This window comes from Eleginops maclovinus, chromosome 14 (genome assembly GCF_036324505.1).
Source record: "Eleginops maclovinus isolate JMC-PN-2008 ecotype Puerto Natales chromosome 14, JC_Emac_rtc_rv5, whole genome shotgun sequence".
NCBI lineage: Eukaryota > Metazoa > Chordata > Actinopteri > Perciformes > Eleginopidae > Eleginops > Eleginops maclovinus.
Window position 1 is genome coordinate 12933301 of NC_086362.1, and position 19782 is coordinate 12953082.

The 19782-nt window shown below is 37.9% G+C and overlaps 1 protein-coding gene across 2 annotated transcripts in view; it reads left to right on the plus strand.

The window, feature by feature from the left end:
• Positions 1 to 3507: 3507 nt before the first annotated feature.
• Positions 3508 to 19782, plus strand: part of nat16 (N-acetyltransferase 16) — a 34370-nt gene continuing 18095 nt past the window's right edge. Inside the window, exons 1-2 of one of the 2 annotated variants that reach the window (XM_063900668.1) lie at positions 3604 to 3695; positions 18580 to 18765. In XM_063900668.1, coding sequence (XP_063756738.1) covers positions 18710 to 18765 — 56 coding nt within the window. In that variant the 5' untranslated portion in view covers positions 3604 to 3695; positions 18580 to 18709. Of the gene's footprint in view, positions 3696 to 18579; positions 18766 to 19782 lie in introns of both variants that reach the window. The other variant, XM_063900669.1, reaches the window with a different exon arrangement.

The window sequence follows — 19782 nt, forward strand, 5'->3', positions numbered from 1 at the left end:
TTGGAATGATAACAACTTGCTTAAAAACAATGAGTGAACGAAAGGCTTATTTCTACTTTAAATAAATCTTAATACTGTCCCACACAACTTCTGTTTCTTATGGTAGGATTTTATATTGAATGTGACAATACTTTTGAAACTACTAATCTTTAAAGTACTTATTTAGAATCAAAAACCAAATGCTTTATTTATGTTTAGCAACTTATTTTTGGAGTACTCTGTAAAATTGAAAATATTAATTAAACAAGTAAACTCCTTTTGCTTTTCTTTTGTATTTGATCAAAGTAATATTCCATCTTTTAATTTAAATATGTGTATCACTTTTAAAAAATGACTCAAATAGACATTCACATGAGGATTCAAAGATATACATTGTTTTTAAATGAATTGGAATTTTCAAATAAACTGTTGGTGATTGAGGAGAATCATTTGAAATAATACTTTGGACGTGAAATATTTCATCAAGTCAAAATTGCAGCAAAATGTATCTTTTAACAATAATGGTGCCCCCCACATCAGGACAATTCAGAGGGCTTGCACCTATGGCTTTCAAGGTTTCCCCCAAAAATGTGTCTTCTTTTGAAAGACTGCATTTAAAATGAGTATTTCCGAACATGAAAATAGTAATTCCAGCTAAAGTTGGACTTAAAGTATTATTTTATGTACCCCCAGCCTCAATATTTCAGAGGGCAGAAGAGACTACATGTCAAGGCAGTACAATAGCATACAGTGACTTCCGCAGCCGCAGGAGCCCCGATGTGATGCCTTTTACTTTTCTAACTGCAGTTCCCATTCGTAACAATAGAGGACAACAAAGCACACATTGTGTAGAATGAAGGGTGCTGCAGTCTTTAGAAAGCGACTCCAAAGTTCCCAAGTGAACTATGCAGCTTATACATATTTATTACATTTAATCAGAATCAGAATACTTTATTTATCCCCTTGGAAGTTAGGTTTCAGGACAGCTGCTCTATTTAGGAATGAAATAAATACAAGATAAATACACACAAAGTATACAATTATTTATGTAAACATAAGATGTACATACATAACAAAATACAATAAATACATCTATACAAACATAATAGGTTAAGGTAAACATGTTCACATTGTGCCACGAAATGTTACATCTAATTAATTATGAACTAATCTCTTGATGCTGATTAAAAAGTCTAAATGAAAAAATGTATAGATTTCTTTAGTAATTCATAATACATATTTTTGTATAGTGAAAGTTGTTTTGTGTAGTATTGTTTAAATAATGCTCATGGATGAGTTATTGGTGTCTTAATAGGGAATGTGGGCTGATCATTTATTATGCATGACACCATAATAAAAGCTTTATTCATTTGTGATTCATTCATTGCATTATGTGTGTAGCATCCTCAGAATTTTGGGGAAATTGTGACAATAGAGACCATTGAGAATGGTGTTAACAGGGACTATTGTTTCTTGTAGACAGAAATGCAGCATAATCGTTCCTTTTAGAGATCTTAAAACATTATTAACTTGTGTTTTTAGAACTTGTGAGATACAGAAAGATGTAATATTGTCTGTTGATACACTGTGAACAAATGTGGAAATGGGGTGTCCCGAAGTTTAGTCATATATCATAAGACTAGTGTGTACATGAGAAAAAAAGCATAACAAAGAATGGGCATAGGAGTAAATATATAAAATGAGGGCATGATGTCATTCAGTTTGGAAACAGTATGAGGCACTTTCCTGGTAATTACCCAGGAGGTCATAATCCTCCTATGATGGGAATTGGGAGGACAGTTATAAACTAAATTACTTTTTTAATCAATGCGATGTGGGCATCAGCAGTGTGGTCCTGTTCAGAGGCATTGATTACACAGATGGGGCATATCTCCTAGTCAATACATTACCTCATACAAGGTTCCACTGTTGGACGCACTGAGCGGTTATAAGGGTCTGGATCATGTGTGGATAATTAAAGCAGCAAACCCCAGGTCTGGAAAGTGAAGCCAATGTGGAGGTGCCGGGCAACTCGCAATCGTTCTATAGAAGTCTATTAAAAAATGACCTACTCGATTTATTACCCAAACTAACATTTTCCACATGAGTTCATGGTCTTAATCGCTTTTTTAAAGCTTTTTTGACTGATTTATTTTATATAAACTGATAGGTAAAATATATGTGTTTCCACATTGCTTTGAAATGAGTTCTTAGCAGACCGTATCCCTTGCTTTTTATTTCCTACTGACAGAAGAGAAAGTCCATTGACTGATTATGTAACAATGGGCCCCTGCATAGACACACAAAGGCCCCTCCACAACCTAGAGCATGACTGTAGCCTATTGCTCCTAGTGCCCCTTTGTCTTTTTCAAGGTACTTTACAGGTTATTTAGATGGTACCAGAAACCAATCAAAATGTAATTTAGACTTTTTTCATTTGTACACCTGCAGTGCTGTTCTGCAGAATTCACATAACATAACCGTTGCTAACGGTAGAAAACACTTGCATCATTTCTGTATTACTCCTGGACTAGGTGTTTGTGTTTTTTTCTTAGTTTAACTGAAAAAAATAATATTTGTACAGTTATCCATTCATAGCTAGACTATTGGTATCATCACCAACAAACAGGATTTTATAAACGTTTAAAAAAACAGTGGGTCAAGCATAGATCCTTGAGGAACTCCACGAAGAAGCGTGGACAAATGACTTACAAACAGAGCTAACAAGTAATATGAGACCTCTGCCAAGGCCATGCCCTATATCACAATGTTATGAAAGTGAATGTGTGCATGACCCCTGTGATTCGGTTCTGCTAAAAATAACATGGGTTTCTTCCTTGTCCCATGCCTCATCCTTTCAATTTGGAATTTGTGGTAGTAATTTTCCATAATCCCCTTGTCACACAGACAAAAGAACTGAATACATAACCTTACTGCGGGAGGTTATAGCATCCTGACTTCCATATCTTTGAAGCATATCAAAGTATACCTTCTGAAGTCCATACTGATGTTTAAACAGGATGCTATTTCTAGTTTAACTGTCATTTATATAAGACCCTATGTTAACACATTATTGCAACAAAACAATTGACCAATTTGGGATGAATAAAAAGTATCTATCATTTAAAGACTATATTTTAGTTTATTTTTGCAGGCATTTTTGTATCCTCTTAAAAAGTCATATCTGCCACTCAATTAACGAAAAAAGGGATACAAAACAAATCATAATTTCCCAATTTTGGATGAAAAGTAATAATAATCCTCTAATAAAACCTTCAGTATGCCGCAAAATTCCCTAAAAAAGGGAGACATTTGACGCCACGCAATTGCTCACCGTCCTTGGAAGTCCCTGCACGTCCCTTTGATACTGACACACACACACACACACACACGCACGCACACACACACACACACACACACACACACACACACACACACACACACACACACACACACACACACACACACACACACACACATTGAGAGGGGGGAGGGCTGCAGTGATGCTGAGCCGATCCAGTGAGTCCAGTACGATGGTTTGACGTAGGGCACTGGGAGGGGCGGGGCTTGTGTCTCCAGTGTATCACCCACAGAGCCGGTCTGTCTGTCTTTCATTCATCACCGGAACTGTGCAGCCCCGTGCATCAGCCGTGATAACCGCCTGCCATCCCCCGACCTGCCGACACCAAGGACACCACCACCGGCCATCATCCGCGGTAAGACCCGCAGAACATGCGGCTGGATACCGGCTGCAAACCGGTTAGATAACGGATGGCTCCGCGCTGTCCTATAGGAAAATTACCAGCCTTCAGCATCCCTATTGAGCGGTGTTCGTTGGTGCTTAGTAGGCCCTCTGGGCACATCGTGACGTATCTATTGTATTGTTTGATTTTAATCTCCTATGCTATTATGTAATATTCTTTAAATGTCTTCTCAGTGATCACAGGATAGTGACCTTGTGGGATTATTTGGGCTCATTCCGTGCGCGGTTATCTTGTTGCTATCACTCATGACGACACACAATACTGATTAATATGTGGCTTAAACCTTGGGAAATTCTTATAGATTTAATATATTCATGTAAGAGACAGGTTCACCCCCCAGCTGAACACTAAACTGGATATATATTGCTTTAAAACATGGCATTCAGGTCATAGTCATCAATGTAGTCCCATTCATCCATCCTATCCACTTCCATGTTCCTGGACATAATGAGAGATGGAAACATAGAACTTCAAATAGATAAAACATTACACTTGTTATACAAAACCTTTCAAAATGTACTTTTAAAAGCTTATAATGATTGTGTTAATACATATTTGATTTTGGCTATGTTAGAGGTGGAGTCTATTGGACTGCAGTTTGTATTGGATAACAGTTTTTTTGTAAATTAGGACAAATGATCAGAGCTCATGCAGAAGCAGGTGATGAGGAGGATGCAGTCTGCAGATATTTGTGATGTTCCAACATGATACAGAGTGTCTCAGAGTGGGGTTAAAACATGGCATATGCAGCTGTAACTAACAACAGTTATTTTCTTTATTGTTTAATCTAGGGCTTGATACATTGATTAATTAATGACTTCTGGAACATTAATCAGCAACTATGTTCATTATGGTTTTGTCATTTAGGTCACGTTTAAAAAACTAAAAGCCAAACATTCAATGGAATTAGTATATTTTACATCAGTGAGAATTAAATATTTTGATATATATACAAAAGAAATATATAACACTGAGCTAAAAAATATGATGGATATTTCCCCGCACTTTATATCTTTTGTGAGAATACTTTTAATTTTTTTAATTTATTGAAATGTGAAATAATACAGGGTACTGCATCAAACAGCTGGTCTGTGAACCTTCAGATAAAAGTAAAATCCCATTATCCCTATAGTGTTCTCCAACCTGGAAAAGCATCTAACATGAATCTGAAACCAGAGAATGTTAGAATCTTGATATATGACTTGAAATGTTGTCATTTCATTTCCGTTAAACAACTGATTCATCGTGTCAGCCCCTACAGCAGAAAAAACACAATGCAACACTGTTGACTTTTGAATTACTTAATTGGTTTTAGGGAAGATTTTGCAATTTAGGACAAAATGACGGAAAAGCCTTTTTATTGACGTCACGTGATGATGGTGCTTGAATAATTGCATGGTTCTCGAATAAACGAGTCAGACACAATGGGACCTACAGAACGTCTCATCCAGTGAGTCAGATTTAGATTGGAGCTGAAATTTGATGTTTCTTTTTATTCTACCAATTGAAACAAATTAAGGAAAGCACAAATTAGGTTTTCAGGATTCTCCTTATTGATCCTTTTAGAAACATTTCTACCTGAACACGTTCCAGAATCTTTAAATTGGATACTTTATTTGTTAGATTTTCCTCTTGTTATCATTGAAACTCAATGTTCTGTGATGCCAGTCATTATTTCCCACTTCAAAACGGCTTAAACTGGCACAGTTGGCAGTCAGTATAGTCAGACTCTATTTATAACAACAGGATGTCTTTAGCAGCAGCATGGGCACCGATATTATTTTCCTAGCTGAGAGGTGTCATTGATCTTAATGGGCTCTGACCTCCCGGGATTTATTATAATGTACTCTGTTACTTTGTGTAATTTGGAATAAACACACTGTTAGAAATTGGTCCATATTTTTTCGGGGACTGATACAGGATTGTTGATTACTGGAGCTGCCCATGCAGAGCAGAAAACAAGGTCATCTTTGTGTACTGTGTACTTCTATTGAAACCCCAATGCCATCCCATGGTCTGATAAGGCTGTAACACTCATTACACATTATAAACCAGATGTTATTAAAAAAGGAATCTATTGTTAGATGTGGTACCATACACATTAATCTAACCCCTCTGTATCTTTTGTACACTTAAAGATATCTGAACTCTAGGTGTGTGCAATCACCCCCACTTTAACTTTTTTTTCAATAACCAAACTATTCAGCTACATACAACATGGTTAAATGCATCTTATTCTAAACCTGTTGACGAATTAGATTTACAATTTTTTACGAGTAAATACTGTTCACTTTATTCTCCAATCAACAGGGGCAAAAGCTTTTTCGTTCAGGCCATAGGTGGAAGTTTACATTTTTAGCCTTATAAAGTTCAAAAAGTATCTGAAAAGCAAACAAAGGAAACCTAGAACCCTCAGTTTAAGATTACTAAATACAGCCGCGGAAACAATTAAGAGACCACTTCAGCATTATCATTTTCTCTTTTTTTATTATTTATTTGAGTTAAATACATTTTTATTTTGTTTTATTGTATTCTCTAAACTACTGACAACATTTCTCTGTGTTGGAATTCAACAGACCCTGGAATGGCTGCCAGACATGTAGAGATAAAAATGTAAGAAACATTTGGAGGGGTCTCTTCATTTTTTCCGCGGCTGTATATGATCAGCAATAGCAGGTTGTGTTGCTGATCATAATGACTATATTAATATATATATATATAATATGTATGTATTTAGAGTATACTATTTTGTTTATTAATGGATTCATTTCCAATTGATGAACTCAATCAATTAATTTGGACATTTTGTAAACAGTATCAACATGCCAAAATTTGATGTACAGATTGCAAACACGCAAATCAGGTCAAATGCATCACCTCGTACAATATCTTATGGAAACGTTTGCTTTCATGTGTTTTCCGAAGAACGTCCAGCAAAATGAGCGATTAAGGCTGTTGTTAGGTCCAGGAAAAAATGACGGTTTGGGTCAAATTCTGTACATTTCTTTATGTAACTTACATACCTGCCTTTAGTTAAGTTTGTAAGTTGAAGAAATTAAAAAAATAAGTTTGCATTGATGACTTTTAGGTTGTATGTGACAGCCTACCTTTGCAGACTTTATTGTTCTTTATATTACCCCAACATATTATTTTAGATGTATACAAATAATGAATACATTTCCATAGAAGCTGGGATTTGTTTGAACGGGGGTGGGGGTCCAGATTATTTCCCATCTTTATTAATTGGTGTAAGTGATTAAATATATACAATACAGTATATAGACCACAGCTTTCATGTACAAATAAGGGCTGCACCATATTCGAAAAAAACAGTAATATTACATTTACTACAATATGTACAGCAATATGAATCACAGGAATATTTACAGAATTCTTAAACATTTTATTTTACAGTTAAATGCAACAATCTGGTGCACTTGGAGATCTAAATCATCGGGCTTTATTAAAAGGATGGATAATATTGTGCTGTTGAACACACAGTTGGTGTAAATGACTGATGACACAAAGCATGCTAAACAAGATGGCCTCCGTATTTTGCGAAGGGTCAGGGTGGCTTGTGGACACTGCTGCAGACCTCTCACACAGCTCTCAACAGCCCGTCCCGGAAGCAGTGGTGGGAATAGAGCGCCACCTTCACCAGGCCGACCTAAAGCTGGTCAAAAAGGCAAGGGATGACATCTCATCAATAGTGAATTCAAACATAGCCAGGGGTAAAACAGCTCTGGGATGTTCCCTTTGTTTTCCTATGGCTTGAATTCTTTATTCAACTTTTCTTACCGCTGACCTTTTGATGCGCAACCAATCAGATAACAGCTGTATGACGCCCAAGCTAGAAGGGGGGAGCTAACATCATAAGCCAAAATGCTAAGCTAGCCTGCGTTTATTGGTTTATTATTCTCATTATTTGTCACCACCACACACATTGGTAATTAATTGTTTCCATCATTGTCACATGGGTGTAGTTAATGGTATTTAGGGCACCTGATGTATGTGGGGGTTTGTGGTATGACAATGGGGTAGAGCTTATCTTTGTGATCCATTATTGACCGTATGGTTCTGCTTGTTTATTGTTTGCTATTTGCTTTATTAAATATCCTTAAAACTTTAACATTAGTACAGAATTGTATTATTATAGGCGTTAAAGCGATGAGCTAAGTTTAGCCTCTGAGCGGCTTAATTCAATAAGAATAAAGCCCGCACATGTGTAGGTGGCCTGGTGGTCTCTGGGTGTATAGGGAGCGCTTGATTTAATACGTTGAATTTAATTAAATGTATTGTGTCAAGAAATTTCACAACATAACAGTATTAGTTTAATTGAAATCAATAATGTTACGTTTAAATATATTACGTTCAACTTCATATTATTGCCTTCAACTAACCGAATACAGTTATGTGAAATCTGTGGACATAATACATGTAATTAAGTTAACGTTTCAGATTTTTCAGTGCAGTGGCGTTCCCTACGAGCAGAGGACACATTTTAAACCCAAACATGTACATTTTTAAAGAGGCTGATGAGCGCCCAATTGAACCACTGGTTATAAATACAAACCATGAGTAGGCTATCACCTGCTAAAGTGAGCATGCAACCTATATGCACTCAAAGTGATTAGACTCTGCAACTGGAGAATCTCGACACCTCTGCAGCTTTACGTTGTAATAAGAATGTAAGTAGATATTTAAGACCCATGTGCAACTATCAGACATGGCTCCTATCCCCTTACTTCTGCTGTAACACTATCGCTTGTCTCAAAGTGCTCTTCATTGGGTAATGGTCATTTAAAAATGAGTGCCAGGAGGTTGATGCGAGTTGTAGTCGACAAAAGAAAGTACAGGCTTCAGAGCCATATAGATTCTGTAGTCCAGTGTATTCATGGTATCTACTGTTGATATAACACACAGCTAAGTTAATCATCATGAAAAAGAATAACAGTAATCCATTTCATTTGCAAAAGATCCAGATTTCATCAGATGTTTTACATAATAAAAAGATAAAAATGCCACATTTCTACATAATGCAGCTCTTCAGGCCCGGTTACAATGCATTCTGGGCAAATTCCTCTCTCACTTGATTTGACTATGCATGTGGAAATTCTCCATTTGGCGGGCCATCTGGACTTTTGATAACCACTACTCCTTCATCCCGAACAGAAATGGGACACACCACGCTACATGTGAGGGCACAAAATGGAGGTCCAAGATTGCTTCTCCATTATAATTAGTGGTCCAAAAAAAAATGCAGAGCACATTTGACATGAATATGACATGATGTGGCAATAATGCACACACTTTGGTTGCATGTCTGCTTGGCTTTAGCTTGAGTATATCTATTAAGAAATATAGACTTAATGTTGCATTTTTTGAATATTTGGCCACTTAGGGGTTGCTAACAAGCTAACACTGCTAAGGTCTCTTTTAGCATGTTTTGCTAAATCTAAATCTGTAATTACTTTCGAGGCTTAAAGAGCCCCCTCACTTAGCTTTAGTTCTGACTATACGGATTACTTAACTCTTATTAACAAGGATAAACACAGGTTTTAATACCAATATGACTATTATTTACTCCTGTTTTAGGGTCATTGTAGCTAACCTTTTTGCTAAAAAATAGCTGCCTTTTTTTTGCATTTTGTAAACCGTAAAAACAAAACAAATAGGCTAGGAACCTCAGAGAGGATAATAATTCTCTGCAGGTTTGGCACTTTTTTCACATTGGCGCAGTCACTTGATCCATAGTTAAAACAAAAGTATTGATAAGTGTGGCTTTAAATAACCATGGGACAGGTGAGCTGTTTCGATGGCCTCTCTTTCCTATCATCACCATTACCATCCTCCTCCCGCCATCACTTTTATCCTTCTGTGTTTTGTGTGGTGAATCATGGATGAAATACTTTCTGTTGTCATGCAAGGCTGTACAGCTGCTGGAGGGAGAAAAAGAGAGGGTGAGAGAAAAAAAGAGGGATGGAGAGAGAAAAGAGAGGAAGGATGTGATCTGATGTCTTTTGACAGTTTGGTATTTGGGATTGAAAGCGTGGAGGCATTATTGTATTAATCATGGAAGGGGAGAGAAAAAATAGGAAAGCACAACATGGACATCCTATTCTTTCCACTTTTGTAAACACATTTACTCACACAGTCCGGGCCCTCTGTCTCCATCTCCCCATGCAAACAGGGGCAAGATAAAGCGGCAGTGGAGGGGGTGGGGGGTGGGGGGGGGACATGATTTTGTACATTCCAAACAGGGTTGGGTTTATTATGTGTGTTGTCATGCAAGATCTAAAGTCTAGTGATTTAAGATTTTTGAATTTTGATGTTAAAATGACAATGTCAAAGTCTTCACGTTTAGGCTATACCGGCCTGGGTGTGTGTCACATGACTATTGCTGAGATGTTCTGCTGCAAATGCTCTAATTAGACATTTAAAGAGGCCGTATTACTCTTTTGGGGGTTTTTCCATTTCCTGTAGAGTGTTATATGGGTTTTTGTGCATGTAAATGCTCAGCAAAGGCTAAAATCCTGAAGTCCAGTCCCCCCTGCCTGAAATGCCTCCATTAGAGTGCTTTGTTTACTTCCGTTACATGGTGACAACACTATGTACCACTCTGACTTCTATTGGCTAGCGCACCAACACATTGTACGTGATAGGCGAAGGGGTGGGACATCTCCAAGCGGTTGACCAATGACAACAGAGCCGGCCATCTAACCAATCAGAGCAGACTGGGCTTTTTGAACATTAAAGCATGGAGACATACCACAGTAGAAGTACAACATACAAACATGATCTTACAAAGGAGCATAATAAGGCCCCTTTAAGGTACATAGTGACATTTTGGACACATTACAAATTAGGGATAGACCGATCAGTCCCGGTCCAGACACCTGGGCTTGGCTCTGATCCAATTCCAGTGTTTAATTAATAAGCTGTATGGCTCACTGTGTGGTGCGATCATACAGCTCATCTTTAATGTGTAATACAACATCATGCTTGACTTAAACTCTGATATTTACATTGTGTAAAATGAAATGCAACTAATGAATACATACAATGATTATTTTATTTGAATTAACATAAGAAAATATGGCCAAAGATAATTAAATTAACAAGAAATTCAAAGTTAATGTACATTTTTTGAATACAGCAAAAATGGGTAAATAATAATAATTCCAGTATATAATGTATCGTATTGTCACCAATACTCGATTGACCTATTTGAGTTAGTACCGGCCTGATATTTATGTGTGCTTTAAATCCCTGCTGATCTACTTTCTAAATGAAGGAATTATAAGTGCTTCAGGTTTGATTTAAGAGAGAAACAGTTGAGTAGAAAGAAAAGAAATACAGGAAGTATTGGCTGCAAAGCATATCCATGAATCTGCATCAGAATAAATCCAAGCTTGCAGCGTTAATAGCAGGAACGGTGGTTGTTCCGAGTTTTTAATGCATTAAGAATGTAAAAAGATAAATTTGTAAAGTCTTATGGTCTTATCAGGTTTTCACTTTTTCAGACGCTATTATCTTGTGTGCAAATTGACAATCTTGCATGATAAAACACGTTGACTAAGGTCGTGGCTCTCATGATTTACTGTGAAGTCATGGGGCTAAGCATCAGCTTTTGTGCTGTCTCAAAGAATGTCCTTTCCTCAAGTGCCTTCACAGTGTGTCTGTTCGAAAAGTGTTTACTCAGCACAGTTTTAAGTACAGGTTTGTAAGGACCCTTGTTATGTGCTAAGGATTGTCACTGAATGTCATGATGAGCAGCTCAATTAGACGGTCTGAAAAGCCAGCGAAATTAATTCTAACCTCACACAGGAGAGCATGTTGGTGTATGACTAACCAAAATAAGGGAATCTTTTCTGATAAAGAAGGAAGAGGAGAGGATCCATGGATGGATCACAAATATGGATATTGAGCAGAGTCAAAATGAAGAGAAGAGAGTCAATTTGGTGGTCCAAAACGCAGACCACTAATAAGCAGAGCATAAATCTGTCTCTAATAGAACATGTGACTTTTTCAGGCAGCGTTAAGTGTGACTGCACACACACACACACACACACACACACACACACACACACACACACACACACACACACACACACACACACACACACACACACACACACACACACACACTTTACGCATTGTGTGTCGCACTACAGGGACTTAAGAGATTAATGACTGTATAGGTGCTGCAGTGCAGAGGGGAGGCCAGGGGGAGAGGAGGACAAGAGAAGGGAGGGAGGGGAAAGATTTAAGAGAGGCTGGGGGGAGGGGGATGGTGGGGGAGGCTGGGAAGAAGGAGGGTGGGGGGTGAGGATGCATCAATGAGGCTGGGAGGAAGTTAGGAGATGAGGACTTAAATTGACTGAGGCAAAGGAGGGGTGAAAGGCCATTAGGTGGAGTCTTAAAGTAGACGTGGAGAAGAATGGCATCTGCGTGAGCAGTTTTATTGTTTGAAGATTGCCCTGACTCATGAGCAACTGCTGCAAAGTCAAACAGGGCTGTGTGAGTGCACTGCAAAAACAGAAACATTGACTTTAATTAAATGTTATGTCCACAGATTTCACCAACTGTATCAGGTTAGTTGAAAGCAATAACATTAAGTTGAAATAAAAAAACATTAGGCTCAACTTAATATTATTGCTTTCAACTAACCTGATACAGTACACAATACTGAAAAACTTTTAATTAAAGTTGTTTTGGGCCTTGCTCGTTTTGCCTCACTGATATTGTACAAAGCAGACACAAAAAAAACAAAAACCTCATTTCAGCTGTCCTCTCGTCCACTCGTTTCATCATATTTATTACACCCGCAGCTGTCTGTGGGTGTAATGACACACACGTAACCCCCACCCATCCCCCACACACACTTGCTATCCTCCCAATGACCCTCATTCATTTGACAGCTGGAGCCGTTTGGGCCACCCTGCCATCAGGTGCATTTGTGATTCGTCAGAAATCTTAACAAGAAACCCGGTTTGAACTTCTAATTCTTGTTTACACAGTTACTTTTAAAACAGCCATCCTTGCAATTAAATGTTTATTTTAACGAGGATTTTTAATGAGCACTTCTGCATGATGGTGACCTAATGACCCAGGACAGCAGGGTGAAAAATAATCCATCAGTGGTCGCAGCCATGAGTTGACCCCCAATAAATCAGTCCAAAATAAATCAGTCCAAAAACTAACGTTGAATCAAAACTGAAACACCAACCTTCTGCCAAAATGCTCATAAAGCACAAAATGTATATCAATCCGCAGATGGAAATAGTTCCATATCAATGCATGCTGTTTTAAGTTAAATTGTGGATCCTTTTAAAAAGAGCAATGTTGCATTTGTGTGGTGTTTCAGGCCGAGGCCAACATTGATATTTTTAAACAAATTGTTTTGATAATGCTTGATATTTAGTATGAAAATAATATTCCCAAACTGTTTTGTGTTCGATTGTGTTGTTAATGATACACTACAAAAAACAGTATTGAATACATTTTCTTCATATATTTGTGTCACAAATACAGAATGGAAGTGTGTAATTGTATTTATTTATTTAATATCTTTTGTTTTTACAATCATTTTTCATGGGAAATACTCAAGTTTTGAGAGAGGGTTTGATCAGTTTAGCATACAGAGTGGAAACATACAGGAAGTAGTATTACCTTAAAATAAGATAGCTTAGGAAGCTTTAGGTATGATGTTACGCAGATTTGTTTTAATTGTTAACCATTGATGACAATTTATGTTTGAGAAGATTTCAATTTTCAGTAAGAGCAAATGGCTTGGGATTACCACAGAAACTGAAATAATAAGCAAATTTGGTTCTACTTAATTCAAAGATCCAAAGACTGCACCTCAAACATGTAGTAAAAGCTGTTCACCTAGGCCATATGCACCAAAATATATATTTTTACCCTCCGTTTCTTAGTCCTATTTCCTGACTGAGCTGGACCAACTACCCGTCCACATGGAGAAAATAAATATCTTAATAATACAGCGCCGGAAAAAAGACCACTCCAAATGTTTCTTAAATCTTTATCTCACATGTATGGCAGCCATTCCAGTGTTTGTAGAATTTCAACACAGAGAAAAATTGTCAGTAGTTTATAGAATACAATAATTAAAAAAAAAGGAGTGAGGTGAAGAACTTGACTGACTGCATGTAATCCAGAGTTAAACAGAATTGGTAAGGGCACACGTGTGAAAATCTGCTTGAAACCTGAATATTACAACAGTCATCTGATCACGTGTCCCAAAGGTCCGAGAAATCTCCAGTTAATCTCCTGGTTCTTCTGGACATACGCCAGTCGCACGGAACATCATCAAGATGTTTTAGCCTGGACAATGAGCATCTCTACCCACACTCAATCAGTCATCACTCCGATCTTGTACTGGGAAGCTTAAAGTCTGTTTAATGCCTGTTCACCTGATTCAGACGTTGAAATTCTTATACACAGTGTGAAGGGGGCTTTAAATAATCACATCAGGTCTGAGAGGGCAACAGCTATTTGGAAATGTTGATTTAATCTATTAATTACTAGCCCATTAATTACTTGGTTCATTCTTAAAAGCCATTACTGTCTCATCCATTTCCAACCGAAGTCTCTTTGGCTCCCAGCCGACTGGAATCCCATTTCCAGCTATTATCCAGCCTCCACCATTAACTGGAAAAAAATAGGTTTGCATGCTCTATTCACCAAACACTCGTGGAATTCTTCTTTTTTGTGTTTGATTGGGCCAGTCTTTAGTAAAGCTGAATGAACACATTTTTAACTCTGTACCCCCTAAGCTGATCAATGAAGGTAAAAATGTGTCCATTTATGCTGCATTTCCACTACCAAGTATGGTACGACTCTACTCAACTTGATTCGCTCCTGATAGTTTTTCAGTCGGCAAAAGTTAAGGATAGTCGCTGGCACTTTTTTTGGTGTCACCTCAGTCGAGAGTTTGTGTACTGTAGTAAGATGATGATACTAAAAACTGCTGACAACTGATTGGTCAGAGAGAGTCTTCACCAGTGCGTCATCGGAACATCCTGCACAAACCAAGACATCACCTATAGTAATTCAAATTTTTGGGTTTAATTTACCAAAATTACAAAAGAAAAATGTCAGTCCGTGACCTACACCATACATTGGACGAAGTGCAGATGTTTCCCCCTATGATTTCCATTAAAAACATCAAGCATGTGTTGCCCTTTTGAGCAAAGTTGCTTAGATCAGCTGTGATTCTCGTCTACACTGAGGAAGTACCTGGTACCATGAATGGGTTTGAACAGTTTAAGCCAAGGATGTCCATGCTTCAGACTTCTTGGCTCCTTCCTCCTCTGGAAGTCAGACTAGAGCCATTAGCATCTGTTCTGCAAATAACCGATTTATTATAACACACAGTACTATTCACTGCTTTGTGGATTAAATTGCTGTGATTGAAATTGACTTGCCCCAAAAATGTCTGTCCCTAAAATCAGCAAAATAAAGAACAGCTTATTTCAGGCGCACCGGGTCAATGGAAAAGTCCAACGCCAATGGGCAAACTTGCAAAATGTTCACACTACAGCAGTCTGATGGCAGTACACTGTTTCAGCTTCCTTAATGACGGCTTCTCCTGGTGGATAGATCCTTTCCGCAGTTTGCTTAGGGGTGTTATAAAGCGGGATTGAATTCAATAGATCATCGCGAGGGGGATCACAAACCACGAGGAGAGCAGGGCCCAACCAAGGATCAGCCAGATGTCAGCTTTATGACATAAAACATTCAATAAAATGATTTAAAAAATAAATAAATCGCAAACAATTAAGCTTTTCTACTCAGGACATGCTAAAAGTGTTCTTGTCAAACGATCATCAGTGAATTGCAGTTTACAAGAAAGCTACCTTAGCAACTGGTAAGCTTATACTACCCTGTTGTAAATTATGCATTGTGCCTCAGATGACGCATTATTCGTGCCTGATGCTACGTTGTACAGGTGGAGGTCTTAAACCATTAAGCACATGGTTCATCTTGGACAAAGTAATGCCTCTAAAAGCAGGTGAATGCTTCCTCTGGTGCTGGTTGACGGACTCTAGAGTTCTTGCCGAGGTAAGGGCAACATGAATTAATTGTGTTTTCCCCCATTTCGGAGTTATTTACAAAGAAATGTCAAAATTCATATCTTTCCTATCTTTATTTCTAGGACAAACATCCCTCCCCCATCTCCTTGGCCCGTGGCAGGTCTGTAACCAGTGAAAGACAGATGAACGGAGCCATGGACGCAGAGGCCATAGCATTAGAAGAACTGTGAATAAGCAATATAACTTTGTACTTAAAATAGCAATTCTAGGCTCTTAAAATTAAAACATGTAAACACTAAAACAATTTTGACTCTTTTTTCTACTATTTTATAAGCTTTTTTGTTACATCTTGCAATTGGGAAATAGAACATGTCCTACCACCTGCAACAAAGTCATTTGTTCTTTATAAGATCATTGGGCCAGAGCTACTGGGCTCACAGCTGTGGACCTGCAAATGGCTTAAGAAGCCAAGGCAATCGGTGATATCGTTTGTGACCTAGGCTTTCAGTTCCTCTTAGACAACTGCATGAAGGCCTAGTTGTCCAAGCTTTTTAAACTACAAAAAACTGCGGCTAAATGAATTAATTCCATTAGAATTGCCACACTTAGTAGATTTACCATTGGGGATGAAGAGAGGGAAATGATCACCTTAAATTCAACTGGTGACTATTGACCAATAACAAACAATTCTCAATGTGAATAAACTAAAAACATTTTGCAAAGAAATTAGAAGATATGTTTCCAGTCATCTAGCTACCACCACATCTGATGTGTTGCTGCTGTGATTTGTCTCACGGCTAACCGAAGCTTTCTCATCCTCGCCTGAACTTGTGATTTGCACGTTTGCCTCCCATAACTCCAACAAATCATCGAGAAAGTCCAATACTATCTTGAAGTATGCCATGGCATGATGGAGCTTACTGACACGTTGTCAAAATAAGTCAAGAGAAGAGAACATTTTGGACATTATCTTCTTTCCATTGGCTAGTTGCGATACGGCCTTAAACACTTGCGTGATCGATGGTGTTTGTAGTCTGATCCAACTGGCCGACGACTAACCAATCTCAACGATAATCAGAGCTCTCTTTAAAGTTGCTACATTTGTATTTCTATTGTTGTGTTTGAGTGTGAGTGAGATTGTGAGTGTGTTTTTGTGTGTGTGAGTGGGTGGTGGGGGGCAGGGATGGGAATGGGCAGTGCTGGGGGGTTGGGGGTTGAGTAGCAGCCTGAAAGAATTATCATCTGGCGCCAGAATAAAATAAAGAAAGGTGACTTTAAATCTATCCATATATCTTAGCTAAATCTAAATATAATGAAGAACTCCTATCCTTAGAGTTAATGGTAAGAATAAAGGTAAATAGTGTTACATGTCATTATGGCAGTTACATATATTCAATACTGAATCATGTTGATGTTAAACATAGCTGATAATAATAGCTCTCCATACTGTGACCTACATTAAAGAGCCTGCTGCAGAATGAGACCCAGTATTGGTTGGCACACTTAACCTGCAAGGTATTGATTTTTAGATGGTACATTGAGGTCATTGTCATTGGTGTTAAATGAGATTTATATTTACTGCATATTTTTGCATCAACAATATGTTTTCTTAAAATGATTGGAAGTTACCTTATTAGGGACAATTATGAAAATAAATGTAATTTTCCCTGTATGAGAGCAATACAATGGATGTCAGTCATTGCAGGCACCTCTTAGAATTCAAACACTTTTTATAATTAACTCAAACCCTTGAGTTTTAATGCTATTTGTTTTAATTAAGTAAGCTTCCCTTTTGTAGGAATCCATTTACAATGGGGGTCACCCCTACAGAGAGGGAGAGATTTTTTTTCTATACCAATAAATCTAAAAGTTTCCATTAACCATGACCTCTGTCTTTATAGTGTCTCGCTATAGAGCCATTCCTATCCCGGATATAATGGATGGCTCACCAGATTTCTATGTGCATCATTGTACAAGGTCATTTTAGAGGCATATTTTGAATTAATAATAAAAAATGTTCACAGTTAAGTGGAAATCTAACAGCATGTGAGGTATACTGTAGGTCAGTAAGCTATATCTAGTAAGCCTCTACTCACACCTACGGCTTTATGGTAATTTTTGTATTTTGATAGCTTTTTAAATATGATTTAATTTATCTTATAAATGAAGAAAAGGAGATATTTCTCATAGAAAAAGATTGAAATGGTTAATCCATCACATCTAACTTTACCTAACTGGATTTCGGATGTCTGTTCTTTTGAAGTCACCGTGTCAAGCTTTATATAAAAAAAAAAAATCCAAATAAGAGTCACCCATAATATATATATAGAGATATTTACACAATTATTCTCCAAAACCACAAAAATATGATGATTTTTTTAACACAGAATTTAGGGGGGTAGGGCTAAGTTATCTGTTTATGGATATAACGTTATGCGTATTTCTGCGTACTTAAGCTAAGTTAAGCTAATTAAGCTAAGATTATATTAAAACGAATGATATTATAAAAGATAAAATGTCAAGAAATGGTGATGGTTGTGATACTATGTAATCAAAGCGAACGCATTTAACAAACTGTACTAAAACAGGTTGATTGCTTTTTCATATCTATTTCAAGGATAACTATCACCCAAACAGAAACAACCAGTGAAGCTCACTATGTTGATTATTGTACAGCTGTCTTATTGTTCTGACAACAAGCACAGATTTATGATTGACAGATTCCCCAACTAATCATTTACTGGTGCCTGTGTGTCAATGGTTTGTTTCATGTATAGGCGGGGCAACGTTGGAAAAATGACATGGAGCCTGCTATCGCACAACAGAGTGGTTTGCTTATGTGTTTGCGTCCGCACGGAGCCTACTGGCATGAAGCACTGGAGCCAAGGATCAACCCTGGAGACATGAATGATTTTGGTGTCCATGTTCTCATCACACCAACAGGATAATCTACTGAAGACATGGTGTGTTCCTTTGAGTTTTGTATTTTTGAGGTGCTCAAGAGAACTGTTCTTTATCAGTACATATTCTGTGTGGAATTGGGGGAAGTCAAGGGGAGAGCTGGCTGCGTACTTCAAAGAAATCAAATCTGGTGTATTTACAGAGACAAAATGGCAAGTTCATCCAGAATTCGGGCCACATTCTATTTTGATCGCAAGTTGATTGTTGATCTAATACCACTCTTAGCTTTCTGAGTTTTGCTCTTAAACCGTCAGATTGTTGGAACTCTTTGGAGTTATATACTTCTTAAATGCTATCTTTTGGTATGTGAGGTTATCAGGCATTGCTGAAACTCAATCATCAATCTATTGCTATATTCTCTGCTCTTCTCTGTGGTCATCGTTGGTACAATTTGGTGCCAAGTGTACTGGTATGCCGGTCAATTCACCAACAAAGTCGTGTGACGGAATGCGCTTATTTGTGTGCATCCCTTTGGTTTAAGGACCGATTGTGTCCATTGTGTCTTTCCCAAACCCAATTCCAAAGCTCCCCCATCTGGCACAGGCATCATTAAATGACCGGACCCCAATCTGCAGCAAGTAAAACTGGCAATCGCCTGCAGTGGTGCATTTGATTGCAGTTCAACAGTCTCTTGCAAATGTGCCAAATTCCATTTTGTTTGGAGTACACCGCCAGCCAAAGAGAGGGAGGGAGGAAGCAAAAGCATGAGAGGGTGAATAGGACGAGAGTAAATCAATGAGTGTGTGAGAGAGAAACACAAAAACAAAACAGCATCGCTCTCATTGGCAGGACCAGAGTACCCAGCTAAGCCTGACAGCACATCTCAAATCATCAAAGCATGATGGAAAAATACCAGAGTGCAGAGTGCGTATGTGTGGGTCTGCTGTGACCAGACAGTGTTTTCTTTAAACATGCCCTTACAGCTCACATGGCCCATTGATAGATCATTGGAATACTACTAGCATTTCTGTTTTAGCCTCTCCTAACCAGAAACACCCCTAAGGGACCCCCTTCAAATC